The 17,459-nt window shown below is 44.4% G+C and overlaps 1 protein-coding gene across 5 annotated transcripts in view; it reads right to left on the bottom strand.

Annotated features, from left to right (window-relative positions):
* Nucleotides 1-1,361: 1,361 nt before the first annotated feature.
* The window catches only part of LOC133397741 (nuclear factor 1 B-type-like), a 64,566-nt gene continuing 48,468 nt past the window's right edge, over nt 1,362-17,459 (bottom strand). For 3 of the 5 annotated variants that reach the window (XM_061669003.1, XM_061669001.1, XM_061668999.1), the window contains 2 exons: nt 15,605-15,693; nt 8,847-10,663 (listed from right to left, as the gene is read on the bottom strand). In XM_061669003.1, coding sequence (XP_061524987.1) covers nt 10,531-10,663; nt 15,605-15,693 — 222 coding nt within the window. In that variant the 3' untranslated portion in view covers nt 8,847-10,530. Of the gene's footprint in view, nt 1,376-8,846; nt 10,664-15,604; nt 15,694-17,459 lie in introns of those variants that run through there. The other 2 variants (XR_009767684.1, XM_061669002.1) reach the window with 2 other exon arrangements.

Below are 17,459 nucleotides of genomic sequence, written 5' to 3' on the forward strand. Positions count from 1 at the left end.
GCCGATATTACGGTCCCGGAGTCTTTACATCGCCGCATTCATCGCGTAATTACATTTTCAGGAAGTTGATTGCCTCCTTATTGGCTGTCACTTCCACTCGTTGCCGTCAATGGCGAGGGTTTTGCATGTATATGCCAACGCAGCTAGCGTGCAAAAAAATAAATAAAAATCACCATGGTGATTGACATCAATATGTATCGACGCTGCCACAGATGGGCGGCCGTGATGGACACAAGTGTCTCTTTTGTTTCCACCCCTAGAGCAAACGTGTCATACAGACGAGTATTAATACAGAATGCAAAGTGACAACACGCACACTCAAGTGCCACCACCCCCACCCCCACCCTTTGCCAGGGGTGCACCTGCAGCTTATTATCGGGGCCTTTAGCTTTTTAATGGTACGCAGGTGCCAAAGTGCCACAGCCGACGTGCAACACGCAAGTCAAAAAAAAAAAAAAAAAAAAAAGCCCTCAAATGGGCACACACGCTTGCAGATGTGCGCCAAGCCGCCGTGTTGTGCTTTCGGGAAACCAGGTGGAATTCTTTGGGGAATTTTACCGTCCTGCTGCGGCATCCCGCGAGGAAGTGACATTACGGATTACATTTAACGCGGACATATTACGGGAAATGTTGGACTGCTTGTGCAGTATTCCCTCACGTCCGGTCTCGCTCTCTCGCTAGATTTTCGTATAACATCACTTTGAGGAAATGAACACGGTCACTCACGCGGTTCACCAGATAAGAGGCCCAGCGCGCTTTACTGTTAAACATCGTATATTCAAACACCAAACCGGACCGCGTCATTTCATCTATTGCACGGCCGCTAGCTTAACGCTAACATATAATGCAAAACACCACAGGCAGGCTAAGGGAACTTAACATGGAGGTTATAAACCGTCAAACAACTGCTCATTTCACAGACACAGGACTCACTTGCATGGCTTGCCTGCTCTCCTTTCCAGGGAAAGAATGCGGCGCTGTACCACGAGCGCCACTCGGGCTCCCGCAGGTAGGGAGCCGAGAGCGTAGGAGAACCCGGGCGGGGAAACGAGCGGCCGGCCGACGCGTTCGCAACGGTGTGCAAACACGTCGCGTGTTTGCACAACACAACACGCGCAAAAATGTCACACGGAGACGACATTTTCAATTTAGGGGGTCCTCAAGAAATAACAGACATTGAAAATCATACTGACCAATCAAGTGAACGTGCCTGCATTTTGCACATGAAACATTTGAAACGAAGACACGCAGCGCTTACCTGAGAGTAGTCGAGCAGATTGGGAGCAGGTGTGTGTGCGGAGGGGGTGATGGTGAGCGGGGTGGCCACGCCCACAAACGCCTGATTGGTTGATTGATGCTGTCAGACGGGCATCCGCTGGGCAGTGTTTTTGACGTGCAGGTAGATGAGCAAAACAGCGTAATGCAGAAAATGAAACAAATGACAGTCACATGGAAATGAAAATATGCAATCATTACTTTGACTTTCCCTCCTTTATCAAATATTGGCCAATGTTTATTCAAATTCTGTTTTGGGGTGATTTATTATTATCAACAATAGAAATGCATTTTATTTTTTCGTGCTTTTCAAAACACTCAACTTTTTTTTTATTGACACTATAATTATTTTAGTCTGTTTTATATTTTAGATTTTTTTTTTAATCATTATTTTATTACAAAGGCCCCCCACCCACCCAAAAAAAATTACATGGAAGGGCCAAAATGTTATATATTTTTTTGTGTGTTTTCTGAAAACACATTCATTCTACTCGGTGGTTTGATGATAATTGATGAAATTTTGCCATTATGACAAAGAATGTTTTTGTGTGTGTGTCATTTACGTGTCTATTTAGCTAGAAGCTTCACCCAAGTTCTGTCCTGAGTATAAACTGTGATCGGGGGAATTTTCAAACCTTTCAGCGGGTGCTGCCGAGCGGGCTCGGGGCAGTCACGTGTCGTGCCCCTATACGACGTAGATACATTTGAACAGGAATTTCAAAGCAGCCATTTTGGAACCGAACACGAATGCACGGGGCGGGGGGGGGGCTCTGCGACGCTGCGTCCGCGCGGCCTCTGTCGAATGTTCTCGTCGCAGAGCGAGTATCCTCTCTGCATCTCGTCTCGTATTTCAGCTCGGGCGGCCCGAGGAATGCGCGGAGCGCCATAAATCAGGCGCCTGATGGGAACTTGGCGGCCGGACAGCGGCGCAGAGAGCCGAGCCGTGGAGTCAAATATGTTGTAAGGTGACCGTTTGGGGAGAGTTCTCCTATTTGGGTTCATGTATAGGAGGCAGCCGGTTGGCACGTTGTGTGTGTGTGTGTGTGTGTGTGTGTGTGGTTTGTTTGTCACATCTCCGCCTGTCTGCGCCTTATGCAAATGTGAAGGGGGGCGAGAAGAGGGTGTGTGTGTGTGTGTGTTGGGCTGCTCCATGGGAAACTGCTGGTGCTAATCCAGCATGTTGAACAGGGGAGGAGAGGCGCACTTTTCAATAAAGCCCCCACCCCTCCCTCCCCCACTGAAGCCCCTCTGTCACATGTATACACACACACACACACACACACACTCACAAACACAACAGATGAACAGCGTGTTTTTTGCAACCTACGGACGCGCAAACACCCAACACCTGTTTCTTTTTCCGAGCCCGTCCCGCCGCTTTAATATGGGAACAAATCCCACGATCTTAAGACCCGGCTCGTGCTTTCAGCGAGATAACGAGGAGCCTCAGCGCGACGGGCTCGTACGAGTACCTAAACACGCGCTAATAACACGCTCCGATCCCCAATCCACGATTTAAGACTATGAAATTTATGCAAATGTGTGTGGGAATACGCGGTGATGAGAACACTATTTAAGGCATTCATCCCCCCCCCTCCCCCCCCCAAGTCCTCTTCAGTTGCAAAATAGGTTGTTGTGTCCCTTTTCAAATCTTGGTTTCATCAACCGCGGCCCGAGCAGCAAGGTTCTACGCAAAATGGATGGCAACAAATGTCTTGTGTAGGAGTTCAAAGTCCCACCTTTGGAACTCGTGGCTGCTTTCAACCAAAAAATGGTTCAATCACAGGGCATGGGTCTGTGAGACTTTTTTCTGCGTCCTGTTATTATCAACGCGTCCGCTCAATTTGATGTCAATTGGTGGAAAAGTGATTTTTCTCTCAGTTCCCACGCCCCTTTTGCAAGGATTTCGGCCCCAAAGTGTTTGCTTCGGACCAAAACGGCAGCCTTCAGGCTCAATTTCGGGCACAGGTCCTTGAGACTTTTTCTTGCCACCCAATTTCGTGTCAATTGGTGAAATTTGCTCTAACTTTAACCTTGAGACATTTTCAGAATCCTGTTACGAGAGATAATTCAGTTTCAATCTGTGAAACTGGTGACAGGGGGCAAATGTTGTTGTTTTTTCCAAGCTTTCCGGGGTCCGCTGCGTACAATTTCACCAGGATCCGCACTCTTGCCACAAAGAAGCAGCTCAGGGATGTGACAGAGTTCTTTGTGCCGGCGCTGGCCCGGGTCCAGTCCAACCTCTGCGCTCACAAGTGCGTGTGAGAGTAGCGCGCACCCGTACGCACGCAGCCCGGGAAGTATGGGAACCTCTCGTGGATCCATCCGAGGAGAGACGGGCAATCAACAAATCCTTTTAGCGAAACATAATAGGGCCAAATCATCATTTATTTGGCCCCCGCAAATCACTGATAAAGCACAGTGGAAAATATGGAAGAGACAAGCGAGTGCCAAGACCTTCACCGACTCCTATTGAAGCCAGATGCGGACTCCCAATGGCCAATTTGGGTAAACGGCGCAATGATTGCCATTAAAGATCGGCTCGTTTTACTTCAGCGTGCCCCGTTGGCCGGCGAGCGCCGCGGCCGGCCTTTTGGGACGGGCGGGGGGGGGGGGGGGGTCGCCGCTGGTGCATCTGAGGCAAATCGCGTAAGCTGGCAATGACGCGTAATTGGAGCATTAGACAGACTTTTGCTGCCTCCATCCCATTAGGAAGGCTTACTAGATCAGAACTGGCTGGACTTGACACTAAGACACACATGGACTTTACCTCCAGTGACCCGAGGGACACGATGCGCTCCCAAAAATCGTCTCCCAGCTCTCCGGGATTGAACGATTAACAGGGGACGATCAAAATAAATAAACAGATAAATAAAAACACTTCGGAGAATGAATGAAATCCAATTAGTGCGATACGTCGTCAGTGAAGGCATCTTGAAAAATTACATTTTTCGTGGTTGTTTTTGGTCTTTTCTGGTTGCAACAGATTACAAAAGATTACATTTTCCCCTCAAACTGGTTAATTAAAATCTTAGTAATTCATTAAAAAAATCTATTAATTTGTCTTAATAAATGAATTAAATTAATGTAAATAATTAAAATGTAAAGTACCAGTAAAATAAACGCTTACAGATACACGAAAAAAAACTGGGAAATGACTTTGTTAAATCATAATGAAATTACGTATGAATACAAAAAAAATGAGAATACATTGTTTTATTCAAATTATCTTTTACATACACATTTCAATGTTTTTTTTTTTACTGTAATGTAATATTTGTTGCACGATTTCAGTTTCCCCCCCCCCCCTCAAACTGGTTAAATAAAACATACTTCTCATTCAATATCATTAAATGATGGGTTGATTTATATTTTATAACTAGTAGAATAAAGAATATGAATGAAAAGAAAATAATTGAAAACATGTTTTGAAAAAGAATACATTTTGCATATGGAAAAAAAATACATTTTGCCTATATTCTCGTTTTATTAAATAATTATAATTTAATGCAGTATAACTACAATGCATGTTTGTTTTATTATTGATGTAAACTATTTAAAACAAAACAAAAAAGGTTAACGCTCACCGATCCGGTCAACAGTCAGCGAACAGGTTTAAAAAAAAAATGCAATCGAGGAAGATACCACACAGACATTTTTGTTTTTGTTGTAGCATAGCTCATTTTATTGTTTAAACAGTTTTTGCATAGGAAATATATCCACTTCCAGTAATTGACTGCAGTAAGAACAGCTGCTAGCAGTATAGGCTGGATATAACAGTAACAATCACAAAAAAAAAAAAGAAAAAAAAAAGTTGAGCCTTTATTTACACTGATTTTAATCTTGTGGCAATTTTAACCCCTGCACCAAATGTAACCGACTGGAAGGCGTCACTTCAAAAAAACAAAAACAAAAACAACAACAACAACAACAAAAAACACTGATAAAATAAGCAAAAGGAGGCCTGTACAGTTCACAATGGACACCTTGTGGCTCCTAAAATAAGATTGAAAAGTGAGAAGAAAAAAAAAGAAAAAAGAAAAAAGTCCTCTAAAACGTACATTCAGATACAAAGACCTCTTGCACACACTCGCAGCGGAACTATCATCACTGCTGCTTTGCATACAGTACGTACTGTATACATAACGTCTCGTTGGTGTTGTTGTTGTTGTTGCGTGCGCACACGGGGAAGTAAAAGTGCCACAAGACCTGCCCTGCATTTCAAAAAAAGACTGCACTTCATGTGTAGCGCTGCCCCAAAAACAAACAAATAAACAAACAAAGAGGTTCCTTTTTTTGTGTGTTTTTTTTTTTTTTTTCTTTTTTTCTGCTAAAAGCAAGCTTCATGTGTGCCGACATGCTCGGACATGAATAAGCCCCACCGAAAAAGTAAGTCTATGTCACATTTTACATGTATGTACAAGTTGAACAGCTTGGAACAGGCACTGCATTGCTCGTCTTGTTTTGGTGGGGGGGATTGCTGGCTGATGAGAGAGAAAAAAAGACTTCCTGCAGGTACGAGCCCTCACGGTGGCGTCAGTGGGAAATTGCACGTGTTTTGCATAAAAAAAAGTCATCAATGCAATAATACTTGAAGGGGTGGAACACTGATTCTACATTCAAACCCTGGCCGGCAACTCGAATGGACCGGAAGGTACGGTACCTCATGGTCAAGCGCTCGCCATCAATGCTTTCCATTTCACAAAAAGTGCATAATGGGAGGGGCTTCGCGAGCGTTTTTGTTGTTGTTGGGGTTTTTTTTCCCCCCGAAAAGGAACATTTTACGAGCGCCAATTGGGAAATAGCACAAAAAAAAAAAAAAAAAACATCGACAACTATCTGATAGTAGAACATTTTTTTTTTTTTTTTTTTTTTAAACCCTGCTTTTCTCATAGAATCTTGGGGGTAAGGTGGGGTGGGGTGTGGGGGGAGTGGGTCTCGACCCAGCTGCTACAAAAAAATAAAAACTCACACCGCCGTCTTGTTGGACAAGAAATCGCATCTTTTTTTTCCATGAAAAAAAAAACAACCAAACAAACGAGAAAAGATATATCACATCACACGTGCTGTGGCCACACTACGGAATTAACAATTTCCAAATTTCAATATCTACGAGCGCGAAGCAAGTTCGGAGAAATCATAACCATTCAACAGATAAGCCTTCATTTTTTGTTGTCATCTCGTACAGTGAAGCCCCCGCTTATTCACGATTTCGAACCATGTCGAGATGAATTGAGGAGCTTCATTGAGACAACGGTCGTGCTTTGCCGCCATCTTGTGGCATCTCGGGGGCCGAGGAACTATGGTGATGTGAATTGAGGAGTTCCATTTGATAAAAAGCGCTTTCCCGCCATTTTGTGGCATCTTGGTGGCAAAGAACTATGTTGACGTGATTTGAGTAGTTTCATTTTGACAAAAAATAGTGCTTTGCCACCATCTTGTGGCATCTATAGGAAATTCTAAAAACATTTTTTAAGGGGGTGTCGATTTATTTGCAGATTTCTGCTATTCAGGGCAGGGCTCGGGGGTTCACTGTATACACTAGCGGAAAATCAACCCTTAGATTACATACAGGAAGAGAACAACAACAGATTCTATTCATCCAGGGGATGAGGAGTTCTGAGTCCAAACCAGCCTCCAAAACACTTTTTTTCTTTCCTAAAATGGAATTGACACTTTTTTCCCCCCCGCGAATCAGAAGATTTACATATAAGGGCGTTAAACTCTCAGGAAGGGTTTACTACAGTGTACAAACTTGTTTTTTTTCGTCCATAAGAAGACCTTTATCTTCGCTCGCACGCACACACACACACACACACACACAACCGTCATTGACACTATCATGCCTCCCAATCCGATAAACACACACACACAGTCTTGGGGACAATGCACTTCAATGGGGTCTCTGGCCGCAGGCTGCAAAGCACTCCAGAAAAAAAAGGACCAAAATAAATTGAAAAGGTCGGCGAGATGCCGCTGGACTTGAGGATTTGTCGTCCTGCTTGCGCAAAACGGGAGGGCGAACGAGTGCAAAAAAGGTGTCAACCCGTGTTGCACTGATTGACATGCATAATGCCCCTGTGATACGCCTGAGAGGTTTTGCTTAAAAACAGAGGAGGGATTGCCTAGCTGCGATTTAAGTGCTATGTATTCCTTCTAAGGGGGGGGGGGGTTAAGAGAATTGCAAAATCGACTATGGGAATATATATTTGTATATGTGGTGTTGATTGAAATTTGATTGAGCCAAGGCATCTATTTTACATTAGAAACTAATCTCACGGCACAAAATAGCCCCAAAAGTATTTTATCGAAAGGATTATTTCGTGTTTCCTTACTATATCGCGCTTCCCAAAATCTGGGAAGATGTTTTATGTGGAACGCATCAACCTTACACAAATTTTGCAAACACGTGTTCATTAAAATGCAGTAAAAACGAAATGCATACGTCAAATAATGAACATTTAAGCAGTATTGTGAGATTTAGATTTTTTTCGTAGGCTCCAATTGGCTATTTGTAACATCACCATTCTCAGATAAAAAGACTTGCTTGCTTTTTTTATGCCCCGCCCCCGAAGGCTTCGACAATTCGGGAGAAGACAAAACTCCCGGATAGGTTTCGGGAAGGACGGAATTATGCGGCCGTTGCGCGCTATGATGTACGTTATGCATTATCAAATACGTACAGTATTTTCCTGTACCTTTTATGCTTGCAAATTGTTTTGTGTTCAAATACGAAAACGTTTTTAATGTCAAATTAATACGTTTAAATGTGTTTAAAGTGTGTGGAAAGTGCAAAACTAGTTTAAAAATTGTTTTTATATGGTCTCTGTATATTGCGGCTTTTCATTTTTATGCGATGAACGGGTTTACTGTATTTACACATTTACTCAGTGTACGGGTGCCATGACTTATTACGCGTTGTACCTTCTGCCATCGAATGCACGAACATTTCATTTTTCTGCCTGTCACTATACGTCGCTGGCACGGATAGATGACCAGATGAGATATTTGTCATCAATCATTTTCAGAGCAATTCAGTGAAATTGGGTCATTTCGCAGCGGTTGGGAGTCGACACACCGATTTGGATTGGATCCTCACCAGGATTGGTCGCTGTGTGTGATTGTTGCACAGATGACAGGCCACTGGTTGCTGTTAAGGCATCTACTCGGGAATTGCATCCAAATGACGTGTGTTCGCGCGCGTGTGTGTGTGTGTGTGTGTGTGTGTGTGTGTGTGTGCGCGTGCGATGTCTTTGCGTGATTGTCCCGGCCTCAAGTCGAGCCGTCTCTCCGGAGGCAAAAGAAAAAAAAAAAAGGTCACAGTAGACCGAGTGGTGACTTTGCAGCCGTACAACCAACGTGGATGTATTTGTAGCGAGAGAAGAAAAAAAAACAAAACTTTACAAATGATTAACTAGACTAGACCTAAGCGGGGAGAGAAGACCCTGTCTGAGACCGAATAGACAGCAGCCCCCACTTTGGTCAAATAAAAGAAAGGAGGGGGGGGGGAGAGAAGAAAAGAAGAGAAAAAAAAAAAAAAAAAAAAAAAAAAAAAAAAAAAAACACCCACAACAACAACAACATCAACAACAACAACATCAACAAAATAAATGCATTACAATAGTGTCTATCTCCAAACTAGCCTCTAATATTTGACGCCGTCTATAAGCACTACCTATATAGGCAAAACTCGGTATTGCATAATTTTTATAATTCTGAATTCAAGGATGAGTGCGGAAAGGGAGGGAAAAGATGATAGGTTATTAGAAAAGCCGCGGGGAAAAATACTGGAGGGAGAATAAACAAACAAACCGATTACAAACTTGACTATACACAGCCCGGATACGCGATGGAACAGTGACACAGAAAATAGTATGTGAAGTTAAACAGTTCATTTTCAGAGTACAAAAACCTTAAAAATGTTAACTCTGCATGTTTCTACAATGATTAAAAAGATCAAAATGAATGTGGGGTGTGTCTGTGTGTGTGTGTGTGTGTGTGTGTGTGTGTGCGTGTGTGCGTGCGTGCGTGCGTGCGAAGATATGCAGAAAGGCACGTCATGTGGACGTCATGTATCGTCGTGCAAATGAAGTGGAGAGACTGCAGGGACTGATGGCTGTCAGTTTGAATTTTTTTTTGTTTTTTTTTTTGCCACCGCCTGACTGATTGACAATTTCACTGTACATTTCCATCAATTAACACTTGTTTCTTCCTCTTGTAAACATACGCTTTCAAAGCCAACGGCCAAAATGCTCTTGATCTTATTTATATTTAAAAAAAAAAAAAAAGAGAAATGCCTTTTATTTTCTTTTTTTTTTCTTTTTTTGCACACACCATGTGTTCATTTCTTTAAGGGGTTATTTTCCCACCTTTTCCAAGAAATAAATAAGAAAAGAATAAACAATATGTCCCTGTACAATTGAGGAAGGGCACTCAACAAAAACAAGTGCTGGTGTTGCTGCTGGGATTGGGACTGAAATCAAATTGTATTTATAAAAAAAAAAAAAAAAAAAAAAACATTTACCCATAAAACCATTCCATGTTTATCCCCCTTTCCTTTAGAGTCTGAGGGCTGACAGACTGATAGCTTCCCTTCAAAATAATTCAATTGCACTTGCCTCCATGGAAATTGCTCTTCTTTAACCAAAACCTTTTTTAAAGGGGTCACAAATCTTTTAGTGAGGGCTCCAATCTCAAGTTAACTCTCTTAATTGTTGGAAGTATCCCAAAAACAAAACGAAAAACAATAAACATTTTGTTTCTCCCGGCATCACAGTCGACGAAGAAGAACGCTGAATGTTTTTCGACGGTGTACACAGTGACTTTGTTTGACCCCCCCCCCCCCCCCCCCCCCCGCGATTAGCATCAGAAGCACAGATTTGAGTGTCATGCAGTAGAACATTAAGGCATCTATACATCACAGTATTTGAATGCATTGGAAAGTCCTGCAAACAACAACTGGCTGGTATGTATACTGTATGTGTGTGTGTGTGTGTGTGTGTGTTGGGTGGGTGGGTAGTTATGTGTGTGTAAAGGGGGAGGAGGAGGGGTGGGAGGGCACACCTGAAGCTTCCTTCCTTACTCCAGCGTCCATCACAACCCAGGGAAAAGCAGGCGAGGGGGTTGGGACAGTTTGGGAAGAGTGTTGAGATTGTACAGCTGCTGCTGCATTTGCTGGTTTCTGCGCCCCCGCCCCCCCCCCCCCCCCACCCCCCCAAGCGCACCTTCTCAGAAACACTCATCCGCCCTCTGGGCTCAGTTCCCAGTCTCAGCGGGGACCAGCGGCTCACCAATGATGCTTATGCTGTAGTTCTGGTGGACATTTGTTGGCAGAATCGGCGTCCCGTTCGACACTTGGAATGGAACTAAGCTCGCCCAGGTACCAGGACTGTGTGGACAAAAAGAGACACATGCGGAAAGGATTTCAAATAACAAAAACTAATAAGAATTTACCTCAAAACCCTCAAATCATCTTTCCCCATTAAAACTTCATGTTGATCTGTTCCAGCCTCCCCCCAAAACTCAACTCAAATGTAACCTACAGTAAAAACATCATAAAATCGAACGTAAAAGAATTCAAGCGTCTGTACGTCATGATTAAATATATTCATGAAGACTAACGAAAATAACTCACCATTACTGTGAGTGACTCAGTAAAGTGTACGAATATGAGTCGTTCTTCGCAGAGGATAAAGAATATATGCCATTGTTACATTGTGTGTCTATGTGTTGGTCCGCTGTTTGTGTTGAAATATCTGTTGCTTTTAGGGTTATAACACCACGACAATCTTTGGTATTCATTACCCCGTGTTTGCCGTTTTGCTTTCGGTGTTAGCATTAAGCTAGCGGAAGGCACAGTTGTGTGGTTGTTTCAAAAACACAACTTGTCATTTTCGTTTGTTTGATGTTTAGTTTGACAAGCTTCAAATGGGAGTGACATTAAATAGTTAAAAAGGCACAACTGTACTATTTTCCTACGAGTCATTGTATTTTTGACCAACCGTTTTTGTTACACGTTAACGTCCAATACTTGAGTGCATTTAATGTCAGGAAATGTTAAAACGCAAGCGCAGCACACGTCAGATACTTTCGGACTACATACTCGCATCCAACAGGAACGCCAGGCGACCTGTCGCGGTTTGGTCTCAAGACAGCCGAGGCGCTGCAGGAGTGATTCGGTGTCACCGACTGCTTTAATGTTTTGAGAGAGTTTTTTCATAAAAAGGAACATTCTATTCATGAAATATGATATATAGCGGGGAACACTGTATTTAGGGGTGAGGCGCACATTCGTCTAAGTCCTTTTTTTGTGTCGTGTTGTTTTATTCGGATGCAGTCTAAAAGGTTGTGTGAGAGCTTGCGCCTCCTCTATGAAGGGCGTGTGTGTGTCTGTGTGTGCGTTGGCGGGGGTCCTTCCACAAAGCCGCCCCATCCCTATTCATATCACGCTAATGGCAAAACAACACTGGGATTGTTCCTGGGGAGCAACGGTGCTAACTGAAAACGCGAGCAGGAACAAGCGGCGCGTTGTTCCCGAGGGGTACCGCGTTACGTACATGTCAGATAATTAGCCCCCCGCCCGCCAGCCCCCCTTACCCTCACGTTGCTGCCCACCCCCTTCCCCCACGAGAGCCCCTCGGCCCCAGTGGGCACTTATCTCAGCTCTCCCAGCGCGAGGTGGATACCTGCGCCTCACTGTTACATTGAAAAAAAGTTTGAGCTGAAGCCTAAAAACTGCAAAATCTCTATTTTGTTTCTTTTTTTTGGGCAAGAATACATCGTATGTGCCACCACTATTCGAAACACGGTATTCTGGTTAATATTGCATCTGCAGAATACGAATGAAAGCGATTCATTCATCAATTTTCATCCATCTCGGCGGCCGCCACGTTTGACATACGTGGCCCTCTACTATCCAGCGAAATGAACGTCACAAGTGCTCTCCCGGTTGTGCTGTGAATGTCATGTGACCAAACCCGGACAACAGGTAGCGGACTCCCCGTGCGCAACTACGGGTTGACGACATGAGGGTTCAAACCCAAACTTGCGACAAGTTTCCCTTTCAGGGTTGTTTTGGTCCATTTTCGAATCATCCCAGGTTTTGGGGGGAGTTTGAGTACTGGAAAGCCCCGAAAACGATCCTTTATTTGGAACAGAGTCCGAAAGGAAGTAACAGTCAGCGGTACTTCGTCCGAGAAAGACGTCACCAGATCGCATTCGAAGGCTTCTCGAACAAGCGAAAAACAGAGGATAATCCTCTCCTGCGCTTCTTTTCCTGTCCAACTCGTCCCCAAGTTCTCTTTTCCTTCTCCCCTCCCTCCTCGCCCTCCTGCCAAAATTCGCCGGGCAGGAAACGGGGGGCAGCGGCGGTGCCGCGTGGGGATTAAGTTTTTCCTACCTTGCTGAACAAAGAGCGCACAGAGCGGCCAAGAGTGGCTCTCTTTTCCTGTTTGCTCCCGTTCTTTATCCCTCGCTCCGTCTTCCATCTCAGGTAATGAAACATCGCGGGGACCACACGGCTACAAAAGCGCACTTTGTAGGGAGCCGCCGTATCCCTTTGAATCGAGTTCAAATTGATGGCTGTCAGATTCGATCTGCGTCTCGGGCTTAAAAAGAAGCCGCGGTTCGGCTCATCCCGTCACCGCTAATGGACGCTTCACTTGGAAGTGGGCGGCGAGTGTGGACGACAACAACAAAGGTTCAGAGTGCCTAATGAGCTTAGGACGGCAACAAAGATGTTCTCAAATGTTTCAGGACTAGAACAGGGCCTTGCGGGACGGAGGGGAAACCCTGCCCGCGGCCTCCGCGCACACGGGCCGCTACGCGAAGGCGCTACACGTTTGAGGATTAGCTGGCCAAATGAGATTATCGACTGGCATCTTAATGGATTGCCTGCACGATGGCAACGTGCGAGTCGGGCACAATTTTGCACATTCGCCCCTGAGAGCAAGCTGTTGAGCATGATCCGATATCCATCTTAACGTCTATGTACTAGTACGCTCTTTGTGCTCACTAGTGAGACAATTCAGTTGAACGACTAGGGCACACGAGCAGAGCGAGTTTTTTTTCCCACTACTGGCTTTCACTACCATACGACATTACTGCACTCGAGTAGAACGACTAGCATGCACTAGTAAGGCGACTATGCCACACTAGTAATGTTTAACCACTCCTGCATGACATCACTGCACACTTGTAGGACAACTATGGCGCACTAGTGGAAGGACAAGAAGGGCACTACGGTATTAGAACGACTGTCTTACTCGTAACGTATTTTCCACTGCTGTCTCCCACTACTGTATGACATGACTGCATACTAGTGGACTGACAAGGGCGCACTAAGAAGAACAATAGTGAGGCCAAACTGAGCACTCGTTGACATCATGGAAATAGTACGACCAGTAACAAAATTCTACTAGTAACATCTCGCACTTCACAAGGAGAGACAGATGTCAATGGGTGCAGAGTTTGCCTCACGAGTAACTTGGAGTTGTTCAACTAGTAAGCCCTAGTCATTCTACTAGTGCAGAGAAATGTCATACAGTAGTGGAAAAATACTGGCGAGGCTGCCGGCGTGCGTTTGACCGTTTTTGAACATTGAATTTCCCACCGAATTCATCTTTTTAGACCCAATATTGATAACCACAAATCAAGCCTGACATATTCGACCACTCAAACAATATATTCAATACAACATACACAATGCATACATACAATATGTAATATAAATATATCAGTTATATAAACCAGTTTACATCAACATTGAACATTACACTGTAATATTTCTTGCATTCATTTCACAGTTTTTCCCTAAAATTAGCAAATGAAAAGTTTCTTATTTTATTCAATAACTGCCGAATTGATTTATTGTAAATAAAATAGAAAATTGCTAAAACAATTACATATACGCTGAACACTTCTTTTTCTTAATTGTTTAATTAATAATAATTGCATTACGAATAACACAATTTAAAAATGAGAATAAATTATTATTTTATTTATGAAAGAAAATGATTTTACACCAAAAATCTTTAGCTCATCTGTATTTGAGTTTATGTTTTTCGATCTCATTGTAAAAATCTAATTAGACTATAAAAACTAGAATTGGAGATTTTAATAAAAACAAAAATGCAGTTTTACGACATTTTTTTTCAGAATACACTTGAAGATTCACAGCAATTGTCGCATGAGAAATTCCATTTCAGCTTCGACATGGAGGGCAACGATACAAGACGTATTCTCAACGGTTGGAAACCAAAAAAGAAACAATGTTTTTGGGACCTATTTGATTTGACGGTGCGTAAAGTGGCGCGTGAGGACATTTCCTCCTCCTCTGGCCGATTTAGGAGGCCCGTTGAAGGGGGTTCTTCGTGTGTGCATGTATTCGGAAAGACCTTAATTAACACGATCACATATACACATGCACGCACACACACACACACACACACACACACAGACACGCTCACATGCACGCGCACGCCCAGTACCAGGGAAAAGTGGAAAAGGGAGACGGAACCGGGGAAAACAGGCCTGAGTTCATGCTTGCTCGCTGGCATAAGGCTTTGTTCCCCCTGGAGAGGAAGCTGGGGTGGTGGTGTGTGTGTGTGTGTGTGTGTGTGTGTGTAGGGGGAGGCGGGGGTGGGGGGCGTTTCTTTTGGTAGGTTTTAGTTGAAGAGGCATGACTTCAGCGTGGAGGCAAACAAAACGCGGCTTGTTGGAATAAGGAAAGTTCGATGTGCGTGAGGCCGCCGCTGCTCGGACTTCGTCGGCCCTTCTTCATTTGAAACACTCAAGGGAAAGAGCATTTTGCTTACCAAATGTTGCCCATTGAAAGATAGTGCCAGGAAGATTTTAGTTTTTCTTTAAATAGATTTTTTGTTGTTGTTGCTTACACTAACTACAGGGCTGCGGAACAGAGAGCAGCTAGTTTACAAAAAGTAATCGGTGTTGCCGGCTTTCTGCATTTAGCAACATTTCACAAATATTTTGCAAATGAATTTTATTGTTTCTTGCTTTTTCCATTTTTTTAAAAAATGATTGACGTAAAAATCTGATTTTATTTTAAATCCATACCGCAACTGCTATACACAATAATTTTATTTTAATCCACATGGGAGCGAAGGATACACTGTGGCCATCTCCAACCATGCAGACCAAGACAAAATGATGCCGTGGTCAAAAGGCAGGCTAACAAACTGAGCAACATACCGTACATGAAGGACACATGAAAAGAAGGAGCGTGAGTAATGAAGCGATGGACGGTGATTGAGTGTGTGCGCAAAAAAAAAAAAAACGAGAGGTGAGCGTGAAAGAGTGAAAAAAGGGTTACCTTTGCCAAGCAATCCCCAAAGTGTCGTCGACGGCACTGGGGCCATAATGCCTGCCGTTTTGAGTCACGCTCCAGTCACACTTCTTCAGCTGTCAATTGAAATGCTCGCGGTCAGATCACTTGGGCCATCAGACAACAAGTCAACAGTGGACAGAGAACAAGCATCATGCAGGAGAGAGTGTTATGGGCAAAAAAAAAAAAAAGGGTGGGGGTGCTGAAAAAGGAATGGAAAAACATGCAATCACGGCTAACCTGGAAGTAAGAAAACAAAAGATGGAGTTAGTTAGTTGCACAAGGTGAGCGACTTGTTTTTGTTCATGCTGCGAGGCAGTCCGACACATTTAAGCGGGGGTACACACACATGGCGACTATCGGACCCCATCGATTTCCCCGTTTATTCGTCAAGTGGAATCCGACCGTTTACTGCCACAAACATTCGTCAAGTAGGCTTTTCAATGGCTGGGCGTGGAAGAGGAAAATTCCGTTTGGTAAACCACTGTTAAGACAAACAGATCCCTGCGGATGGCGCCGCCGCATTGCTTTGGATTTTAAATCAGCACAGGTTTTGACTTGAAGGTAAAGATTAGGCGGTGACTCTCGGCTTGTCAAGTCCAAGTCAAGTTAAAGCACCTCATACTGGAGCATAGTACGTTTATGTATTGTATAAACCAGTGTTTCCCAACCTTGATTAAGCCAAGGCACATATTTTACGCCAGAAAAATCTCATGGCACACCACCAAGCAAAAATGGAGAAGCGGCAATAAAACAGGCCAAAATCCAAATGTCTGGGGTTGAGGCAGGACAAGAGACAAGTTGCGAATTCAAGATTGTAGAAATGAATCTTCAATCGAGATTGAAACGTTTTTTACAAGGGGAGAGCACACCAGAGTACCGCAGCTCCAATAGAGAAACCTGTTCAATATTTGCCACCGCAAATCCTTACGGGTACATGAACATCTGTGCGACAAGATTTTTTTCGTGGTTGAAATTCAGTTTGATTACAACTCGGCGAGGTCGACACGCATGGTCTGGATGGATGAGGGCTCACGCTTACAATGCGCACACACTTCCACGGACCTCTTAAAAGGCAACCTCGCATACGCACAGCAAACGGGCGAGCGCGCATTATGCCAGCGCACGTGCCTGCAATCCAGCTGAGAGGCCGACGTCGGGCTAACCTTGCCCCGCATTCATTTGGCAAAGCGGCGGGACGGAAAAGCGCACCGTCGGCACTCTCCGTTCTCGCCGCCTCTTAAAAGCCATTTCATCAGATCGCGCTGAATATTCATCGGCAGCGGTCAAGAAAATGCATCGTGAGCATTCGGAGGCCGAGCGGGATAAACGAGGCGTCGCGCGTCCACGACAAACGCGGTGGCGGCTTCTCCTTGAGGGGATCGCCATCTGCCCGCTGACACCGCCACATCAGAGCGGCACGGGCGGGAGTGAGCGAGGAGGGGCGGGGGGTGGGCACTAACAGATGCGGGCAGATTGCGGATTAGGATCCTTGCTTAGATAATGCCAAATGACATCTGATCACCGATCTCTCCCAGCGGAATGCTGGATGGTGGTGATTCCCTGGAGGGGTTAACCAAGGCGAGAGATGAATGGAGGCTTCTCACATATTCGCTGCCTGGGAATCGTGGAGCAGGTGTGTGCGTGTGTGTGTGCGTGTGTGTGTGTTTTCTGTTTTGAAGCAGACTCTTTCTCGCTGCGCTATTTCACCAGGGCCAAAAAAGCAGATTTCTTGGAATTCTGGAAAAATTAAGTCAGAATAAAAGTGTGGCGACGGGGACGGGGACCCATCCCCCCCCCCCCCCCCCCCTCCATCTTTACATCATCCACATTCGGTGTTCAA

The sequence above is a fragment of the Phycodurus eques genome, chromosome 23 (genome assembly GCF_024500275.1).
Source record: "Phycodurus eques isolate BA_2022a chromosome 23, UOR_Pequ_1.1, whole genome shotgun sequence".
NCBI classification, from domain to species: domain Eukaryota; kingdom Metazoa; phylum Chordata; class Actinopteri; order Syngnathiformes; family Syngnathidae; genus Phycodurus; species Phycodurus eques.